This window comes from Benincasa hispida, chromosome 1 (genome assembly GCF_027475165.1).
Source record: "Benincasa hispida cultivar pf3 chromosome 1, pf3_genome.v1.1, whole genome shotgun sequence".
NCBI lineage: Eukaryota > Viridiplantae > Streptophyta > Magnoliopsida > Cucurbitales > Cucurbitaceae > Benincasa > Benincasa hispida.
Window position 1 is genome coordinate 19,492,831 of NC_143478.1, and position 22,938 is coordinate 19,515,768.

A 22,938-nucleotide genomic window follows, 5' to 3' on the forward strand; every position below is an offset into this window, starting at 1 on the left:
CTAATATTGTTTTCAAAATTTTCAATAAGTTGTGGAATTTTATGGTGGGAAGAGTAATGACTATTGTACTTTATCTTCTAGAAGTTCTAAATATATTGTATTTTTGTTTTCAACTTTACATTTTTTAGTAAATCGTGACTGTGCCCCATTTCTAAGAACAATGTAATTATTTGTTATTATTCTTGAATGTTCTCAGTCTTGGGATCACATTTTTTTTAAAATTGAGTGTGATTTTGTCTTTTAATAATAATGAATTGATAATTAATAAACGATTATGCTTATTTTCAGATTTAGAAACTTTTTTTTTTTTTTGTTATTTTTACACATGAAACTTTAGAATTTGCTATTCCTTTGAGTCTACTATTGAAGCCGTCTAGTCCAAATTCTCTTGACAAAAGGGTTTCAATTGATAGCAAGGTCCATTGATTGGTTTAAGCCTGGCCCAATTAAACAAATATGGATTAGGCCCAAAATCTATTTCACTTCAAGATCACATGCTTGGGCTGGATCCCTCCTTTCAAGCCCATTCATTTTAAAGTTTCAATTTAATTTTGGAAAATTGGGTGATTGGCTCATATATACTATCATTCTAAGCCATGTATTTTCTTTTTTTTTAGAAAAATATCAATTTATAACCATAAATTTTAGAGGTACATCAATGAAAACCGTTAGCTAATAGTTGTATTAATTTAAATCTTAAACTTTTATAAATATATCAATTTACATGTTTTATTACATTCCATTTGGAAAAAAAAACATAATGAAACTTATAATTGAGATCAATTAAACTCCTCTAACTCAATTATAGTTAACTTCTAAAATTAAAATTTCTTTTTGAGAATAATCCATGCAACAATTCTCTAATCCTCGATTTTATAAAATCGATAGTTGAAGAGGTCTAAAGAAACGCGGGAATTCATGAAGATAATTTTCAAAAGTAGTTATAATTAAGAGTCTAAGTAACTCGCTTATTATTAAAAAAATTGAACGATTGATTAAACTGAGATTAAGTACCACTAAACACAATCAAATATAACCGATATTTTTCATTGAATTCATTATTTTCAAACCTATGTTTTCATAACAACACTCAAATGCTTTGATGTCTGGGAAGTTCTGATTGAATATGAATGATCGAATATGTTCAAACACTGAAATGATATACAATACACATAACGATGAGATACGAAATACGTTCTAAAAATGGGTCCGATGAGATAGAATAATGGACCTCCAAACACATGTAAGATGTATGAATATACTATCTCATATTGCATCTCCAAATAACTGTGGTTAACTTGAAGGTCTCAAATTGGACCATGTACCCCACGTACTTGGAGGCAAGTGGATTATGGCGCAAGAGCCTAGAGGTTGAAATTCGAACACGGTTTCATTGTTTTTAAGGCTTCACTCGCACTGAAATGGAGGCCAATTCGCCACTGAAATCATAGCGAGAGCAAGAAAATGTCAGGCTCCCAATGCTGTTCAAACCCACCAACAACAAACCCCAGCAGCGGCGCCGGCCATCTCCAACAACTCGGCGGCCTCAACTCCTATGTCACCGGCTCACCTGACTCCAAACTCACCGTCATTTTTATTACTGATGTCTACGGTATGGGTACTTACCCTTTTCATCCACATGTCTCTTCCTTCTCTTCCATCCTTTTTGACGATTCTTCTCTGTCTGGTTTTGTTGGCTTTTGTCTTTAGTACAACTGAGGTAGTTGACGTGTAAAGGCAATTGCCACTTGGGTCTGACTCTGTTCATTTGGTTGCTTCAAAATCACTCTAGAATTTGAACTGATGTTCTTTTGGAAGTTCTGGATTTGATGAAAATTTTTCATGGGTTGTCGATTTTCATCTATATATACTATACTTCGTTTGCTCGTTCAAAATCCCCTGCCCTTCGGCCCCTTCCCATTTTGTTAAGTTCAGTTCTCTTTGCTAATCATTTCAATTCATAAAATGGAGGAAACCAGAGCAGTCAATCTGAGGTTAACAGAATGTTTTTGAAGAAAGCAGTGAGTAGGATGAAAAAATATATTAACACTTCAAGCTTTGAAAATGGGGTTGGGTATAGTACATTTGAAGTTCCTTTTTCGTTTTCAATGATATAGAATGCATGGGTAAATTTAGTGCACTGAGCTTTTCGTTCTGCCTTGCTTTGCAGGATCTGAAGCCCCACTTCTAAGGTATTTATGAAATCGAAGGGAGAGGTTATGAAGTTGAGAGATTGCTTTTTTAAACATTTGGAAAGTCAATCCAAAATTGAATTTTATTTAGTAAAGAAGATGGGAAACGAAGAACATTTTGGTTGAAGAATAAGCTGCAATTTATAGAAAGTGTATACAACATGATCCACTGAGATTCAACCCTTCGTCGTTCCATTCGTAGAAAGTGCATATACTTTTGGGCCTTTTGGTTTGAGTAAAACAACGGGAACCTTTTTGAAGTCCATGTTTCTTTAGCTGTTTTTGGTGTAAATTTGATTCTTTCTTAATTCGTATATCTAAACTCTCTATGCGCCAATTGGAAGGTTACTTTTGAACTTCGTAGGTTTGGGTTTACACTGTCTATGGAATTCTTCCCTTTCTAAAAAGATTATATATATATAAAAAAAAGTTTGAAGATACTGTTTTGCTGCACATATCTCTTGATTCCTTATGGCACTAAATTCAGCTGCTTTCAATTTGTAGGAAGTTGGCAGATAAGGTCGCAGCTGCTGGGTTCTTTGTGGTTGCTTCTGATTTCTTCAAGGGAGATTCATATGTTCCAGATGATGCTAATAGGCCAATTCGAGTTTGGCTCCAAGATCACGGACCTGTTAGTTCTTGCTTTTCATTTCATTACTGTAACATTTTCTTTGTTAATTATTGATCATCTGCTGCTGATGCTAAAATGTTTTTAGTCTTCAGACAAAACTGGGAGTTGAATTGATATAGTTGGTAAGGATTGAGTGACTCATGTGCTTGCTCACTCACTCTCTCTTTATCTTAGGATGTATTTGGTTTAACTTTTCAAGTATTTTATATTGAAAATAAGTCATTTTGGAAAAAAATTGACATGTTTGACAACCACTTAAAATAGCTTTTGAAACACTTTCAAAGTATATTTTAAACAATTTTATCGAGAGAGTTTAAATAAAAATGACTTTTATGAAAAACTTTTTTTCTTTAGTCAATCCAAATAGGCCTTAATTAATTTTAATAAACGTTTTGTCATTTTAGGGGGAGGGGTCTGTGGCCATCATGTTGTTGTATTCAAAAGATCACCAAAGAAAACCAATGATCGTATAATATTTAAATGGTTTAACAGGACAAGTCTTTTGATGATGGGAAGGCAGTAGTTGAAGCTCTGAAAAGCAGTGGTATTTCAGCAGTTGGAGCTGCAGGCTTTTGCTGGGTGGTGAGTATATTCATCTGTGTTTTTCATTGTCATATTGTTATTGATGTTATGAACACACATTTATCCACTGTTTTTATTTTTATTTTTTTTGGTATTATAATTATCCATTGCTTTCCATGTGCACTGTGAGAAGGTATAAGTTTCAGTCACACTGCGATTTCGTTCTTGAATAACTTCCCAATTTCCTTACATATTTTCATGTTCTATGATTTTTTTTTTCAGATACTTCTCTGACTTCTTACTATTACTTTTATTAGATCTCTTTCCTGAGCTTGAATTGTGATGTACTTTTTGCATCTTAGCCAAGGTTGTGGTTGAGCTTTCAAAGGCGGATTTGATTCAAGCTGCTGTGTTGCTACATCCATCGCTGGTTACTGTCGATGACATCAAAGGTTTGTTTATAAGTTGCATTATCTTGCTCGGTTTGACCTTTTTCTTTATTTGTCTTTTTAATAAGAGATATTTCCATTTTGGAATATGAAAGTAAAGGAAGGCTGCGTCAAATGCACCGAATCAGACAAGAAACATCCGAAGAACCACTAAATGCTTACCAAGCCATACAAAATCCTCATTTTTTGTTAGCTTCCCAATTATGTTATAGATAGCCACAGCCAAGCACTAACTCATGCTTCGTTCTAAATCTGAATATGTCGTCTCCTTCTATTTTCAAAATTCATCATCTTCTTCAACTAGATGGTCAAGAAATAGTTGCCCGAGGTCAGTCTTCCTTTCTATAGCCAAGCACAAACCAAAAGATTAGAAGACGCTCATTTGATACACTATCAGAGACAATCATTGGATCAATAGTGGATAGTGATCTTAGTTCCTTCTCATGGGAAATGCACGAGTTAGGCTGAAGGAACATGCAGAATAGTGTTCCCGAAAGGAAGTTCAAAGAGTCATTACACCCCCTAATGCAATGGGCTGAGCCAGAAAATCACATAGTTTTTTAACTCTTTTGTTTTCCATTTCTATAAAATAAAAATAAATGAGGTTAGTTTGTAGGATGATATGCTTTCTTGATAATTTTGTTTGTAAATTTTTCATGATTAGATATTGCACTTAAAACAGGAATCTCACATTAACCTGCTTGTTCTTATTAGTAGTCGGATCATTGTGAAGATTATTTTTCTGCTTTTAGAGGAAGCAACCAGTTAGTAATAGATGAAACTAATTTAGTAGTTACTAACTGAGTTCGATGTCTTTGGATAAGTATAGGGGTTAAAGCTCCCATTTCGATACTAGGAGCCGAGATCGACCAAATATCTCCACCAGAACTCTTGAAACAGTTTGAAGTAGTCTTATCCACAAAGCGTGAGGTAGTGAAAATTGTCTTACATTCCTTCCTTCATTTCACCAAATATATTGTTCTTATAATGTTTGATGTGAATATGACCTTGCCTTACTTCAAAAACAAAAACATGTTTAACATCTCTGAGTCTAATTGCTTGAGTAATGTTGCACATCTTGGGATAATGAATCTTCTACCATAATCATATTTGAGATTGATATATATTATCATATTATGGGTTTCCCTTTGTAAGGGGATGCATGTGGAATGGCAGTCCAAACCACACTCTTGATTGCATTTAACCAACTTGAAAATAGATGTAAATTTCGGATTGATTGATGTATGTAGGTCGATTGGTTCGTAAAGATCTTTCCAAAAGTTTCTCATGGACAGTGAGGTACAATGTTGAAGATGAAGAAGCTGTGAAACGTGCAGATGAGGCTCATAGGGACTTGTTGGATTGGTTTACAAAGTACCTTAAGTAGTTGAATTGGAATTTCAAGGCCTCTTGTTGGTGGCTACTGCTTACTAATGCCACTGAAAAACAGGCAAAGCATAAAATGTTTAAATATTTTTTTGCGCCTATCTTACTCTCTCTCCCTCTCTCACATGGAGGAAAGTACAAGTCATTGTTTCTTATCTTATCCAAAAACCATCCCTTCAAATCAATCCAAACGTCACTGAATAGATATGAATGCTAGTAGAAATCACTGTCTGCGCTGAATTAATGGATCCAAGTGATCACATTGTTGTGAATCCAAGTTGGCCACAAATCCACAATGGTTCAGTAGAATGGTCAATGAAATCAGGTTTATTCTGTCAAAATTTAGATTACTGTGTGGTCGGTCCCGTTTGTTATTCATTCTGAGGATATTTTGAGCCTTGAGTTGGTTGTCATAATAAGTTATTACTATAGTATGTAGTAATAATTTATGTTTAGTATGTGGATTATTTTAATCTGGATAGAAAATAGTAAACACCGAAACAAAAAGGGAGAAAGGGAGAGTGCGAATAGAAAATAATAAACATGTTAACAAATAACAAACACTATAACAAGGAGAGATTATTGTTGGAAATACTAACTATTATAATCTAAGTTATAATCCCGAAGCTCACTCTACCCACTTGAACTTGAGGTCCAAACAATCTTCTAGATTCATTTTGTAAGGATTTCGTTTTTTAATCTTATGTTTTTTTAAATTTATGTTGATTTTCTTTCATTTTTATATAGGGATTTTTTCCTTTCTTAAAAGAAATAATTGAATTCTAAGTCACTGAAATATATATATATATATATATATAGTCTTCAAAATTTGACTTTGTTTTTTTAAAATATTGGTAGAAAGTGAACAAAACAAAGAAATTTATAGGTGGGAGTGATATTTACAAGCTTAATTTTTTAAAACAGAAAATAAAAACAATCAAACAAGGTCTTGGCTTTTGACTTTTCGTTTTTTAAAAATTAAGATTGTCCTCACGATTTTTTTTCTATTTACCATAGTTTTCATCTTTCTTAAAAAAATATATTTAAATTTTAGTCAAACTTCACAATCTTGAATTTTGAATTTTATAGAAGACTGTGGTATTTAAAATCTTTAGTTTCAAAAATTAAAAAAAAAAAAAAACAAAAAATAAATGGTAATTAAATAAAACCTAGGACAACAAGGTCACGCTTCTTCATAATTTGATTACTTGTCTTCCAATCTTTATTATCTTCATTTTTTATTACAACGACAATGTTGTAAATATAAACATCTATTATCTATTAAATATAAAAAAATAAAATAAAATCCGTAGACTTATTTACCATTCGAAGTTCCTTACTAAAACCAAACTGAAAAATTCATAACTTATCATACACAATAATGTTATCAAACTTAAACCAATTTTTGAAAATTAAAAAAGATATATAGTTCTAAAAATTTGGTTAAAAATTTCATTATTTACTTAAAAAAGAGGAAAACGATGATAAAAAAGCTATGAAAAAACAATTCTACTTTTCAAAACAAGAAACCAAACAATTATTTAACAGGATCTTAATAATACACAAACTTACAAAATATTTGGAGTTGATTTATAATTTAATCATAATTTTCAAACCTAATATATAAACTATGAATTGTTGATAAAAAAAAAAAAAAGCTTCCATCAATTGGAGCATAGTTTAGTCATTGGTGACATGCAAAGGTATTTATTATATTATCATTCAAAAGTGAATGTCACCCATTTGCAATTATAAAACTACCGACTTTTCTTTTGTCGTTGGTTATAAACTTATAATTATAATTATAAATTATAACCTATGAAAATTAGTTGAGGGCGAGGTTGAAATGCCCGTCATCATTTCCCTGTGCTAAAGAGAGAAAAAAAACAAGAAGAGAAGACGAATATAAGGAAGAACAATTTAAAGAAATTTTTTTAATGGGGTTATCCATTCATTTGACGTCAGGGCTGAGGCAAATTGATTTGGGTGTTTGAGGAAGTTCAAATCCACGTTTCCTTCTTTTTAAGCATTTCTCTAGTTGAAATCGGAGTAAAAGGATCGTCACTGAATTCGGAGTTAAAAGAGGAACAAAAATGGCAGGTCCCCAATGCTGTTCAAACCCACCAACTCTAAACCCCAGCAGCGGCGCCGGCCATCTTGAAGAACTCGGCGGCCTCACCACCTATGTCACCGGCTCACCTGACAAACTCGCCGTCCTTTTTATTACCGATGTCTACGGTACAGTACCTACCCCTTTTCATTTGTATATTGTGTGTGTGTATATACATTTGACTTCTGGGAAAAGGGAATTTCCACTTGGGTTTGTCTCTTTTCACGGTAGAATTTTAATAGATGCTCTTTTGGGAGTTTAGGAATTGATGAAAATTTCTCCTAGCCCTAGGTTTATTGATTTTTATCTAATACTGTACTTCATATGCTCGTACGAATTGCCCTGCCCTTCCCATTTTCTTGAGCACTGTAAATGTTCTCTTTGCTAATAGAAATTATGTTATACTTCGATGGTCTTGATGCGTTCTTCAATACTAAATTGGAGAATTTTATATTGATATTATAAATTTTCTATACTATTATGGAATAATTTGTTTAATCAGAATTATATTATAAAGGTGAATAAATAGACACCTACCGACCCAACAAAGGAAAGAAATCAAGAAAGGAAAAATAGATAAAAGAAAAAAAAATACTATAAAGGAAAATACTAATTAGGAATAAACCCTAATTTACTTTAACATCTTCCCTCAAACTCAAGGTGGTAGAGTAACAACCAACTTAGTATGTGAAGCGACCAAGTGAAACTGATGATGGATATTGAAGAAAACTCTCAATTTAGATCAGAGACAGAACCCACGAAGAATTATAACATAGAGAACTTATGGGCTGGAGACAAAACCAAGAAGAACTAAAACATAGGGAACTTTTGAGATGGAGACAGAATCCTCGAATAACTAAAACATAAAGAATTTTTAAGTTGGAGGCAAACCCACGAAAAACTAAAACAAAGAAAACTTCTAGGTTCGAGACAGAACCCACAAAAAACTAAAACACAGAGAATTTCTGGGCTAGAGACAAAATCCACGAAGAACTAAAACACATAAAATTTTTGTGTTGGAGACAGAACCTATGAAGAACTAAAACACCGAGAACTTTTGGGCTGGAGATAGAACCCACGAAGAACTAAAACACAGAGAAATTCTGGGCTGAAAACAGAACCCACAAAGAACTGAAACACGGAGAACTTATGGACTAGAAACAGAGATTCTCATATAGAGATCTAAAACATAACCCACAAACTGCTGATTTGAAAATGGAACAGTGACTTTGGAAGATCTAAAAAATAGATATAGAGACCCACAAATGTAAATCTGAAAACGAAATAGAATCAATGATAGAGGTAGAGGTAGTTTTAAACATAAATGCATTAGGCTTTCTTGGTAACGGGGGTCTACCTCCATCGACGACCGATCGACAAAGACAGAGGTCGGACATGGCTGCAGCGGCTAGAGTTCAATCAGACAAAAACCCTAAGGCTCTGATACCATGTTAATTTTTTATACCATCATTGAATAATTTGCTTAATCAAAATTACACTACAAAGGTGAATAAATAGACACCAACAGACCCAACAAAGGAAAGAAACCAAGAAAGGAAACATACATAAAAGAAAAAATACTATAAAGGAAAATACTGATTAGAAATAAACTCTAATTTACTCTAACAGATATTAAGCTTTAAGGGATAGCCAGCATGATCACATATAAATGCTATTGACATATACTTCTTCTTTTGAGATCGAAGATTCAAATTCCTATGCTACATTCTTTGAACTAAGAAAAAGGATTAAGAGATATTTTGGATATGCCATATAAATATAAGGCTTCATTACAAAAAGTGCCCTTGAACTTTACGGACCTTTCATAAACATTTAAGAAATATTGTAACTTTTGAAATATTAGACGTATTTTTTAAACAAAGAGCCAAATTTAGTCGTATTTTTTGTAATTTAATTTAAACATAATGAAGCATAAAAGATGTAATAAATTAGTGATCAACATGAATATAAATACTAATAACGATTAGTAAGGAAGAACTTGAAATTATTTTTCCTTTGTTCTTCAACGGGGACTAGGAGTTTGGATCTAGAGGAAAGAAAAATTATAGAAAGAGAAAAGAAGAAGATTGAATGAATTAAACTCATTTATTAATTTAGATCATTTTCTCTAGTTTCTTGATTTATAGGAATATCTATCGATATTTTATTGATCTAAATATCGATCAATAAAATTGAGACGCCGATACCTCCATACATTAATCTTGTAATTCATGTTTGCTATTCATTTTTAGTTTGCCTAATCCATTGTGAAGCTTTGTATATAAGTATCTATGAAGTTCTTTTTCGCTTTCAATGATATTAGGTGCATGTGAAAGTTTAGTGCTCTAAGTTTTTTATGCTGTCTTGCGCTGTGCAGGATTTGAAGCTCCACTTTTAAGGTATTTCTAAAATTGGAGAGATTATGCAATTACCGCATGGCTTCACGTGATTTTGTTAGTTGTTACTAAAGAAGAGATTGCTTTTGTTCTTTCCGTGATTGGGTTGGTTTTGTTTAGTAAAGAACATGGTATATGAAGAGCATTTTGGTAGAAGAATAAGCTGCATTTCTAGAGAGTGTACAGAAAGAAGTTGCATCTTCTTGGCTTTTTGGCTTTAAAGGAAAGAAAGCAGCAGGACACTTGTTTTATTTAGTTCTTCTTGGTGTAAATTTTATATCCATTTAACTTGTATACCTCTACTCATACATTCCTTTTTAACTTCCTTGGCTTTGGCCTTGGCCTTGACCCTTTTTTCTTTGGATGGTAGTTTCACACTGTTCATGAAATCATTTCTTCAACAAATTAGAAAGAAGTTGAAGATTGGTATCTTTTGCTGCACATGTCTTTGGGTTGTACTTGGCACTAATTTCAGCTACTTTCAATTTGTAGGAAGCTAGCGGATAAGGTTGCAGCTGCTGGGTTCTTTGTGGTTGCTCCTGATTTCTTCAAGGGAGATCCATTTGTCCCAGATGATGCTAATAGGCCAATTCGGGTTTGGTTACAAGATCATGGACCTGTTAGTTCTTGCCTTTCACTTCATTACTGCAACATTTTCCTAATTAATTATTATTTATCTGCCACTGCTGAAGTCCTGTTTTAGTTTCAGGAATTATATTTGTAAAACTCTTAGGTTTGAGAAAGAATCAGAATACTCTATTCATTCACCAAAGATATGAATATATACAAGTGTACAAAGCATAGAAAAGGAAAATATCACAAAATATTTACAAGAATGGAAAACCCTAACTATAGAATTATAACACTCCCCCTCAAGTTGGAGCATATATGTTAATCATGCCAACTTGTTACATAGATAATCTATAAGTCTTCCATCCAATGCTTTTGTGAAGATATCTCCTAATTGTTCTCCAGTCTTCACATATCCTGTAGATACCAACCCTTGTTGAATTTTCTCACGTATAAAATGGCAATCAACTTCAATATGTTTAGTCCTTTCATGAAATACTAGATTAGACGCAATATGAAGTGTTGCTTGATTATCACACCACAACTTTGTCGGTGTGGTGATTTCAAATCCCAACTCAACAAGAATTTCATATATCCAAATCAATTCACACACAGATTGTGTCATTGCTCTATATTCTGATTCTGCACTTGAACGTGAAACCACATTTTGCTTCTTACTCTTCCAAGAAATCAAATTACCACCAACAAAAACACAATACCCTGAGGTTGATCTTCTGTCTTCTTTAGATTCTGCCCGATCGGCGTTTGAGAAACATTCAATATCAGTATGACCATAATCCTTATATAATAAACCACGCCTGGGAGCAACCTTCAAATAACAAAGAATCTGTTCCAATGCAGCCCAATGATCAACTGTAGGGCATGACATGTACTGACTCACAATACTTACTGAATAGGCTATGTCGGGTTGAGTCACTGTAAGGTAATTAAGTTTTCCCACTAACCTCTTATATCTTTTAGGATCTTTTAGCAATTCTCCATATTTTGTGAGCTGTAAGTTGGGCATCATTGGGGTACTACATGGCTTAGTCCCTAGCTTTCCTGTTTCAGTCAACAAGTCAAGTACATATTTTCTTATGATAATCGAATTCCTTTCTTGCTTCTTATTACCTCAATTCCTAAGAAGTATTTCAACATGCCCAAATCTTTTGTATGGAATTGACTATGAAGAAAGGTCTTTAGAGACTGGATACCTAAAGCATTATCACCAGTAATCACAATATCATCCACATATACAACTAACAAGATGACACCACCCTCAGATCTCTTAAAAAAGACTAAACGATCTGACCTACTCTTCCACATTCCAAAGCTTTCAATCACTTGACTAAATTTACCAAACCAAGCTCATGGGCTCTGCTTTAATCCATACAAGGATTTACGAAGGCGACACACCGTTCCATTCTCCCCCTGAGCAACAAACCCTTGGTGGTTGCTCCATATACACCTCTTCTTGAAGATCACCATGAAGAAATGCATTTTTAATATCAAGCTGATGTAAAGGCCAATGATTGATTGAAGCTAATGAAATAAACAACCTCACATATGCCATTTTTGCTACAGGAGAAAAAGTATCAGCATAGTCAATGCCATAAGTTTGTGCATAGCCTTTCGTTACGAGGCGCGCTTTTAATCGAGCAACAGAACCATCAGGATTGACTTTAACTGCAAACACCCATTTGCAACCGATAGCCTTCTTTCTTGCAGAGAGAGAAACTAAATCCCAAGTATAATTATCATCTAAAGCAGTCATCTCCTCCACCATTGCGGCACACCAACCAGGATGAGACAAAGCCTCATGAACAGTTTTCGAGATGGATACAGACTCTAAGGATGCAATGAATGAACATGTGGAAGGCGACAAATGGTTATATGAAACAAAAGAGGAAATAGGGTGAGCACATGTACGTTTACCTTTACGAAGAGTAATAGGAAGATCATCACCCGTTTCTGGATCCAATGACGAAGAAGACTCTGGTACAGGGCATGGAACTGGAGGAGGTTGTCGTCGAGTATAGACCTTAACGATGGGAGGAAGAGTAGAGGTAGCCACAGGTAGAGATGAATCAGGAAGAGGATCAGAAGGAGAAATAACTATGTAGACAAGGAAATCATCCTCTAATTCCTTATGCTCTCCCTGACTCTTATTCGAAGAGAAAGACAGTGATGAAAAAAATGGAGTATGTTAAAAAAACGTGATATCAGGAGAGACTAAATATTTATTTAGACTAGGAAAATAACACCGATACCCCTTTTGGACACGGGAATAACCAAGGAAAATACATTTTAAGGACTTTGGATCCAGCTTGGTATGCTAAGGCCGAACATCCCGAACAAAGCAGGTACAACCAAATATTTTGGGTGGAATGAGAAACAAATGTTGCTTGGGGCATAAAGTACGAAAAGGTATCTCACTCTTAAGAATGGAAGAGGGCATGCGATTTATTAAGAAACAAGCTGTGGAAACAGCATCAGCCTAAAAGGATTTTGGAACATGCATCTGAAACATCAAAGCTATGGCTGTCTCAAGGAGATGAAGATTCTTTCGTTCTGCAACCCCATTTTGAGATGGAGTATCGACACAAGAAGATTGATAAAGGATGCCATGGGCATCTAAATAAAATTTGAGTGTATGAGAAAAATATTCCTTAGCATTATCACTCCGTAGGATTTTAAGAGCACCACTAAACTGAGTTTGAATTTCAGCGTGGAAGTTACGAAAATGAGAAAGTAACTCAAAATGACTTTTCATTAAATATAACCACGTAACATGAGAATAGTCATCGACAAATGTAACAAAATACCTAAACCCTCCTTTGGACTCAACAGGACATGAACCCCAAACATCAGAATGGACTAATTCAAAAGGAGCACTAGCTCGTTTATTGACTCGAGGATACGAACTCAAACGATGAGATTTAGCAAACTGACATGACTCACAATCTAAAGAAGACAAATGTTGAAGTTGTGGACGAAGACTCTTCAACACAGAGATAGATGGATGACCCAAACAATAATGCTCTTCAAAGGGAGACGACACACTAGAGCATGTGATGGTCGTAGGTGTTTGTGGTTCAAAGATGTAAAGACCTCCAAATTCCCGCCCTTTACCAATAGTCTGTTTCGTCGTAAGATCCTGAAATAAGCAATAATCAGGAAAAAATGAGACACAACAATGAAGATCACGAGTGAGTTTACTGACCGAAATCAAATTAAACGAGAAATTTGGTAAATTTAAAACTGATGACAAAGAAATTGATTCAATGAGATGGACGGTTTCTGATCCTAAAACAGGAGTGGAGGTTCCATCAGCTATAGTGACATTAGGTGAAGAGGTAGATGTACAAAGGTTAGAGAATAAACTGGGGTTACTTGTCATATGGTCTGTAGCGCCAGAGTCAATGACCCATTTTGACGTGGAGGAAAGAAGGCATTTAAAAATGTTACCTGTCTCTGCGATGGTCGTAATGGGAGTAGAAGATGATGCCCTCAATGACTCTTGATACTGCTGAAATTTAGCAAACTCCTCTGCAGAAATCGTAATTGACTTGTCAAGATTATCAAGAGTAGAGGCGACATGTGCAGAGGGTGATGGCATCCTTTGACCTTCATTCATCAATCTTCTGCATTCACGTTTCGTATGGCCAGGTTTATGATAATAATAGCAAACAACACCTCCTGGATTTGATCTCCATGAATAGTAGTTGGATCCATTCAACTTGTGTTCAGTTACTTTTGACACCATAGGAACAATCTCAGACATTATTGGTTTCTTATCAGCCATTACCTCAAAAAATAGACACTGAACTGCAGAGAATCAAACCCTAATTTACCGAAGAGATGTCTTTACAAGCAGTGAGTATATCTATATATCCCAAACAAACACACCACCAAGAAGAGCCAACAACACTGAGGAAACCCACAGAAGATAGACGAAAAACGCACGCTGGCGCGTGAGCCTCACACGCTAGTCAGATGGCAACTGGACTTTGGGGTTTTGTAGATCGGCGGCAGGGCTCCTCGTTGGACTGGGCGGTGTCGAAAAAAACAGCTTTTTTTTTCCCCCTGCGGTGGCGGCTAACGACAGCTAACGAACCGAAGACGGCAACTGTGAGTAAAAGTGTAAACTCACTTCTCCACAAAACCCTAAACGTATCACAAACAGGTTCTAAATTCTCAAACCCTAAGGTTCACAAAACCCTAAGTTTGTTTAGAGAGCTCTGATACCATGTAAAATTCTTAGGTTTGAGAAAGAATCAGAATACTCTATTCATTCACCAAAGATATGAATATATACAAGTGTACAAAGTATAAAAAAGGAAAATATCACAAAATATTTACAAGAATGGAAAACCCTAACTATAGAATTATAACAATAGGGTTGGTAAGGATTGACTGACCTATGTGCTTGCTCACTTGCTCACTCCTTGTCTTATCTAAGTAAACATTTTGTCAGTTTAAAAATGGGGTGGCCTTTGGCCATTATGTTGTTTAATTCTAAAGATCTTCAAAGAAAACCAATCATTATACTGATTGAAGTGCAAGAGTTCAAATTTATGTTGATGTAATGGTTTTAACAGGAGAAGGGTTTTGATGATGCGAAGCCAGTTGTGGAAGCTCTGAAAAACAAAGGTATCTCAGCGATTGGAGCCGTAGGCATTTGCTGGGGTGGTGAGTATATTCATTTTGTGTTTCTTGTTTCTTATTATCATATTTTATTGGTAATGTTATGATCACACAATTATCCACTGCTTTCAGTGTACAGGAATCTATAAGTTCATTCATATTACTGTTTCATTCTTGAATAACTTCCATCACCTATTTCATGTTCTATAATCCTTTTCTGCTATAATCCTTTTCTGCTATAATCCTTTTCTGGGAGTACTTCCTATGATTTATTACTATTACCTGGATGAAAATTTCTTACTTGTGTTTGAATTGTGATGAACTTTTGTACCCCAGCCAAGGTTGTGGTTGACCTTACAAAGGTGGAATTAATTCAAGCTGCTGTGTTGCTACATCCCTCGTTTGTTACTGTCGATGACATCAAAGGTTTGTATTTTGTTTCCATTATCTTTGTCTACCTTGGCCTTTTTTTTCCTTCTTTGCCGTCCTTTTTAATAAGAAACACTTCCATTGCTGAAGATGAATGTAAAGAAAGGCTGCTTCAAATGTACCCCAAGTCAGACAAGAAAGAAATGGAATTTCCAACAAACAAGAAAACACCAAAAGAACCTCTGAACATGAACCAAACCATACAAAAACCACATTTTTTAAGCTCCCCAATTACGTTATAGATAGCCATACCACAGCCAAGCATGCCTAGGTGCTTAGTTTCAACTCATTCTCAGGTGCTTTGTTTTAATGCACGAGTGAGGCTGAAGAAACATGCAGAAGAGTTTTCATAGAAGTAAGTTTCTCCCTAATGGAGAAGAGTATTCTTTTTTCCAGAAGAGTTTTCATGCAGAAGAGTATTCTTTTTTCCAGCATTTGAAAAAGGGATATAGCCATCGACTTGACGAGCAAGACGGATAGGCCCGATCACTTCAAATCCTTTTCTTTCACATTCACCAAATCCATATTAAACTAATTTGTAAAGTCGTCCTTTATTATAACTTTGTATATCCTAGATTAGGGTTTCTCATTCTCTTATATATATGTACCTTTTATCTAATTAAATGATAAGAAATTCATTATCCAAAAGTACAGAGTACATGGTATCAGAGCCATTCTTTGTTTAGGGTTTAGAATATTCTTTGACGGCTTTGTGAGTTAGGGTTTGAATTTGGGTCATCACTTTGAGTGGCCGTTTGACGACACCGCCCACCTTAGGAGTAGTGTCGCCGCCGTCCGACTTAGTTTGCCGTCGTCATTCACTAGAAACAGCCGTGCATGAGTCACACGTGTCGCCAATTCAGAATTGCTCCGTCGTCACACGTCGGCGCATGAGAGCGCGTGAGGCTGTCTTCTTCACTTCCGTCGGTTGGGTTCGTCTCGGGTTAGCTTTTCCGGTCCATTTGTGACTTTAGTTTTACCAACATCTACTTAAGTGTGAGGCTGTTTGGAAAACACCCTTTTGTTCCTAGGGTTTGTGACGGTTTTGTTCTAATTTGGGATTGTTTCGCTCTTTGATTTACCTTGCTTTCGATTCTGATTTGTTTAATTCTGCCTATGGGATCATGTGTTGGTTCTTAATGGATGAGATGAAGCATATGATTGTATCCAATGTAATTCCCTTAGCATCAAAGATAACGGAACATAAGTTAAATGAAGATAATTACTATGATTGGCGTTGCACTAAGTTTTATTTACTTAGTACTGATATGGATGATCATGTGACTGAGAATCCACCACAAGATGATAAGAAAAAGGCTTGGCTTCATGATGACGCTTGACTTTATCTTCAGATTAAGAATTCCATTGAGAGTGAGGTTGTTGGTTTGGTAGATCATTGTAATTCTGTTAAGGAACTCTTAGAGTTCTTAGAATTTTTGTACTCGGGAAAAGAACACGTCCATCGAATGTTTGAAGCTTGTATGCAATTCTTTCAAGTCGAATAGAAAGCTGAATCTGTTTCAAGCTACTTTATGAGGCTTAAAAAAACAGCGGCTGAACTTGCCTTATTGTTACCTTTTAGCCTAGATGTCAAAGTTCAACAAGCCCAGCGAGAAACGATGGCAGTTATGATATTTCTGATGGACTTTCACCTGAATTTGGAATGACTAAAACACAGATTCTTTCTGATTCTTAGATTCCGTCGTTAGAGGAGTCCTTTATTCACGTTCTTCGTATTGAGAGCTCTCAATATGGTTCGTCTATTTCTCATCCTAGTAGTGCTTTTATAAGCAAGAATAATAACTCTCGGGTTACTCCAGGGATGACCAACAATTTTTCAAAAGCCTAGTTATGATAATCGAAAATTAGATTCTTAGGAGATTGTTTGTCACTATTGTCGTAAGCCAGGACATTTGAAACGTGATTTTCGAAAGTTGTACAAGGCTCAATGATCTCAACACAGATAGCTTCTACCAGTGATATGGCCGAAAAGTTTGTTACCATCTTTGCTGTCGATTTTGCTAAATTTCAAGTATTTCAAGAATCCTTGCAGGTATCTTCTTCATCAAACTGTACTACCACCATTGCTGAGACAGGTAATTTGAAATGCTTTCTTACATCATCTATCAAGTGGGTCATAAACTCAAGTGTCACCACTCATATGACAGGTAATTCTAACTTGTTTTCTACACCTTTGTCCCCTGCCCCATCCCCATTTGTCATTTTGGCAGATAGATCCACTTCCTCTGTTCTTGGATCCGACACCATTCCTCTCACCCAATCTCTTTCTTTGTCCTCTGTATTACATTTGCCTCAATTGTCATTTAATTTAATTTCTATTAGCCAGCTTACATGCGACCTTAATTGCCATGTCTCGTTTTTCTTGGTTATTGCTTGTTTAAGGATCGTATGACAAAGAAGATTATTGGTAGAGGACATGAGTCCTAGGGCCTTTACATTTTTTACCATCAGATACCATAAGTTGTAGCATGTCCTGGCGTTACATCCCCGTTTGCAGTTCACTGTCGTCTGGGTCATCCTTCTTTGTCTATGTTGAAGAAAATTTATCCTGAATTTCGTTCTTTATCGTCTTTGAATTGTGATTCGTGTCAGTTTGCTAAATTTCATCGTTTTAGTTCTAGTCCTAGAGTCCATAAACGAGCCAACACTTTATTTGAGTTAGTTCATTTTGATATATGGGGTCCTTGACCAATTGTGTCTCAAACAAGTTTTCGTTACTTTGTTACTTTTGTTGACGATTATTCTCGTGTGACTTGGTTATATTTAATGAAAAATCGTTCTGAGTTATTGTCTCATTTTGTTGCTTTTCATGCTAAAATTCGAAATCAATTTAATGTCTCTCTCAAAACCTTGCGCACTGATAATGCTGGTGAATAATTCTCTCATTACTTGGATCTTACTTATGTGATTATGGCATCATTTATCAACCCTCTTGCGCAGACACTCCATCTTAAAATGGAGTTGTTGAAAGAAAGAACAGACACTTCCTTGAAACTGTCCGCGCTTTATCCTTTCAAATGCATGTTCCTTCCTGATCAATAGAATGTCTTCCTCTTCCTCAATGGAGAGATTCCTTATCATACTCTTTTTCCTACGAAATCTTTGTTTTCTATTGCCCCTAAGATCTTTGATTGTGTTTGTTTTGTTCAGGATATTCGTCCACATCGTACTAAATTAAATCCAAAATCTTTGAAATGTATTTTCTTAGGCTATTCACGTGTTCACAAGGGTTATTGTCCTACTCTTTACAGGTATCTTATCTCTCCCGATGTTACGCTTTTTGAAGATATAATTTTTAGTCCTTCACTGTCTAATCATTGTAAAGGAAAGGAGGATTATTTTTTTTTTTTAATCTATGAGATTACCTCTTCCACATCATCTCCTACCCAACCTTCTTCTGTGTCTCTTCCTTCTCGCCTACTGGTCACTCGAGTTTACTCCAGGCGTCCTCCACAGCCACCTTCAAACACGTCCTACCCAATAGCTTTTTCGACATCGGATCCGAAATCGATTGATGATCTACCTATTGCCCTTCGAAAAGGTAAATGCACTTGTACTTACCCTATTTCTTCGTTTGTTTCGTATAACTGGTTGTCTTCCTCCACTTATTCCTTTATTACATCTCTTGATTCCGTTTCTATTCTTCACTCTGTTCATGAAGCTTTTATCTCATTTTGGGCGGTGTAGTGTAATGATTGAGGAGATGTCTGCATTGGATTAGAATGGTACTTGGGATTTAGTCTCGCGTCCGGCAGGAAAGAAGACTATTGGATGTAAATGGGTGTTTGTTATAAAAGCCAATCCTAACGGAACAGTGGTTCGCTTGAAATCTCGTCTTGTTGCCAAAGGTTATGCCCAAATCTATGGGATTGATTATTCTTATATATTTTCTCTTGTTGCTAAATTAACTTCCATTCGACTATTTATGTCCACGGTTGCTACTCATAATGGGCCTTTGCATCAACTTGACATTAAGAATGCTTTTCTACATGGTGATCTTCAGGAGGAAGTTTACCTGGAGCAACCACCTGGGTTTATTGCTCAGCCAACTGTCACAATCGCACTTTTCGAAGTTTCACTTAGCGATTGTGCGACACTTGTTCCCGCTCACGAACAAGTCAGCCAATTCGAATATGAACAGCCAATGGCACATTGGGTGCCTCTCGCAACCTCCACCCCCGTTTTAGAGAAAACGGTTTTAGAAAACGGGTTTGGAGAAAAGGTTTTCGCAAACAGTTTGATTGTAAGAATAGAGAAGAGAAAGATTGTAGTAGGCTAGAAAGAATGCAACAACAACTTTATAACATACTATTCCGGGTATGGGGAACCAGGAGAGTGATAAGGTGTGTTGTCTTCGAAAATCTTTGTATGGATTGAAACAAAGTCCTCGTGCATGGTTTGGTAAGTTTAGTCAAGCACTCGAATGTTTTGGTAGAATAGTGCTTCTGATCATTATGTGTTCTATCGACGATCTGATAATGGTATTGCTTTGTTTGTTGTGTATGTTGACGATATCGTTATCACTGGAAATGATCTTCGCTTGAGACTTTTCTTCAGGGTCAATTTCATGCTAAAGATTTCAGACAATAAGTATTTCTTAAGTATTGAAGTAATGAGAAGCAAGAAAGGTATTTATCTGTCACAACGAAAATATGTACTTGATTTGTTATCTGAGGCTAGAAAATTAGGAGTCAAACCATGTAGTACTCTGATGATACCGAATTTGCAATTTGCTAGAGAAGGAGAATCATTTAAAGACCCTGAGAGATATAGAAGATTAGTTGGAAAGTTGAACTATTTAACAGTGACACAATTAGATATTGTTTATTCTGTGAGTATTATGAGTCAGTTTATGTCTTCTCCTATGGTGGATCATTGGGCTGCAATAGAACAAATTCTATGTTATCTAAAAGTTGCACATGGACGTGGGATCTTATATAAAGATCATGGTCTTACAAGGGTTGAATGCTTTTGAGATGTTGATTGGGCTGGATCTCGAAATGATAGGAGATCAACCTCTGGATATTGTGTTTTTGTAGGAGAAAACCTAGCGTCATGGAAAAGTAAGAAACAAAATGTAGTTTCTCGTTCGAGTGCTGAATCAGAATATAAAGCTATGGCACAATCCGTGTGTGAAATAGTATGGATACACCAAATTTTATTTGGGATGGGTTTTAGCGTTACTGTGCCAGCTAAATTATGGTGTGATAATCAAGTTGCACTTCACATTGCATCCAATCCAGTGTTTCATGAACGAACTAAACATATTGAAGTGGATTGTCACTTTGTTCGCGAGAAAATACAAGAAGAGTTAATATCTACAGTATATGTGAAAACTGGAGAACAGTTGGGAGATATATTTACCAAAGCTGTAAATGGAGCAAGAATAAACTATTTATGCAACAAGCTGGAGCAAATTAATTTGTACAGTCGTCCTTTAAGTGATTGACATATTTGCTCCAGCTTGAGGGGTAGTTTTATAAGATATATTTAAATTAATTTGTACAGTCGTCCTTTATTATAATTTTGTATATCCTAGATTAGGGTTTCTCATTCTCCTATATATATATATGTACCTTTTATCTAATTAAATGATAAGAAATTCATTCTCCAAAGTACGGAGCACAAGCTTAACTAAGAGGATAACTCTATTTCCCTGCCGTTAGGATTACTACTTAATCCTTTGTTTTGAAACGTTTCCGCACTTGAAGCCAGACTCTTTCTAAAGTATGAGGCTAGATGTTCCTAGCAAATGAAAATCTCAGATTCACTGACTTATTCTAATTAGTATCAGGGATTATTTCTCTGTATTTATGGAAACTAACCAGTAAGAAATCGATGAAAATAACTTAACAAAAGCTAACTGAGTCGGATGCATACTGATAATTGTAGGGGTCAAAGCTCACATTTCGGTACTAGGAGCGGAGATTGATCACATGTCTCCTCCAGAACTCTTGAAAGAGTTTGAAGAAGTTTTGTCTGCAAAGCCTGAGGTAGAGTGAGAGTTGTCTTATTTTCCTTCCTTTTACTTCATCTAGTTGAACTTCTATCATAATATTTTTTGTGAATTTGATCTTGCCTCTCTTAACAAAAAAAAAAAAAAAAAAAGGTGATTTACATTGACAACAAGTACAGGTTAAATAGCATCAATCTAATTACTCGAGTTAAGTTACATAAACCATTTCCCTAGCTCATTTTAGGATTTGAATCTTTTGCCACAATCATATTTAAGCTCAACGTGATGCTTCCTACCTTCATGTCGAAGTCGAATGTCGGTCCAAATTGTGCACTTGACTCATACTTTGACCTTACACTTCTCACATTACCCACATATGCATTCATTCAACTTAAAAAAAAATAGATGTAAATTTTGGCTTGTTCGATGTATAGGTCGACGGGTTCGTAAAGATCTTTCCAAAGGTTTCTCATGGGTGGACTGTGAGGTACAATATGGAAGATGAAGAGGCTGTCAAATGTGCAGATGAAGCTCATGGGGACTTGTTGGCTTGGTTTACTAAATATCTCAAGTAATTGAATTGGCCATTGTCAATCCCTCTTGTTAGTATCTTTGTGTTGTAGACCATTTTACTCTTTAAGCTCAGAATAAGAAATTTGGAAGAATATTTAAACTGTAGCTGTTTTCTAATATCTCAGTGAAAAGCAGAGGGACAGTAATACTGTTAGCAAATTTGATGGTGATGATTGTACAACGACTTTGCATTTTCTTGGTGTGAAATTGAAATGTATCTGATTTTGCTGGAAAAATAATGTGTTTTTTTTTCTTTTACCTTAACCATAATTTGGTTCTAACTTTTTAAAAATTAAAATTATGAAATTGTGGACCTTATATTTATTTTATTGTATATAGGATGTTTGGCTCAGAAGTGAATTCGTATATTCTAAATTATGGATTTTTAATGGAAAAATTTCACATATGTCAAAATATTTATAGAAATAGCAACAAAAAAAAAAAAAAACATTGATGGACTTCTATCAGCATTTATCAATAATAGACTTAAGTTTCTATCTTTGATAGGCTTCTATTAGTTTCTATCGACTTTTGTGTAAATAATTTTCTTTATTTTTCTATTTTTATTTTTTAAAAAATTTTTATTAATCACTCAAACACCAATTGTTTGAACTACATAAAATTTACTTTTACGCTACTAAAATTTTTATAGATTGCAAACTTACCAACCGTACGTAGTTCATACAAACTTTAGTTAAGAAATATATACACCATCTTTTCTCAAAGGAAATAAAAAATAATAAAATCAATAGAGTTCCTATTAAATAAACAATATTAAAATTGAATAAGGCTCACAAGACAACTTTTAAATATTAAATTAAATATTCATTTCAGTCTCATTTTAAAAATCCAACCCAGATTATTTACTAAAAAAAAGAATGCTGAAAAAAATGAATTTAATTCCTTTCTTGCAAGCAAAATAGTCAGGAGACATTCACTCATAAGAAATGGCAATGTTTCTTCTAAATAATAATAATAACATAGTTTACAAGCTAATTATCATTTAATTATTCGATTCCAGTGACATTGAAGGATGGAAGGAAATTGAAACAAACT

The 22,938-nt window shown here is 35.0% G+C and overlaps 2 protein-coding genes across 2 annotated transcripts; both read left to right on the forward strand.

Moving 5' to 3' along the window:
* Window positions 1–1,374: 1,374 nt before the first annotated feature.
* Window positions 1,375–5,365, forward strand: LOC120073525 (endo-1,3;1,4-beta-D-glucanase-like). Its single transcript, XM_039026366.2, is given in 8 exon segments — window positions 1,375–1,612; window positions 2,171–2,192; window positions 2,697–2,823; window positions 3,316–3,405; window positions 3,713–3,797; window positions 4,624–4,724; window positions 5,045–5,084; window positions 5,087–5,365. Coding segments are annotated over 8 exon segments (708 nt in total). The 5' UTR covers window positions 1,375–1,464; the 3' UTR covers window positions 5,182–5,365.
* Window positions 5,366–6,964: 1,599 nt separating this feature from the next.
* On the forward strand, window positions 6,965–22,118 carry LOC120071531 (endo-1,3;1,4-beta-D-glucanase-like). Its single transcript, XM_039023861.2, has 7 exons — window positions 6,965–7,418; window positions 9,668–9,689; window positions 10,179–10,305; window positions 14,858–14,948; window positions 15,240–15,329; window positions 21,246–21,346; window positions 21,744–22,118. The coding sequence occupies exons 1-7, from the start codon at window positions 7,274–7,276 to the stop codon at window positions 21,882–21,884; spliced, it is 717 nt and encodes a 238-aa protein (XP_038879789.1). The 5' UTR covers window positions 6,965–7,273; the 3' UTR covers window positions 21,885–22,118.
* The last annotated feature ends 820 nt before the right edge of the window (window positions 22,119–22,938 follow it).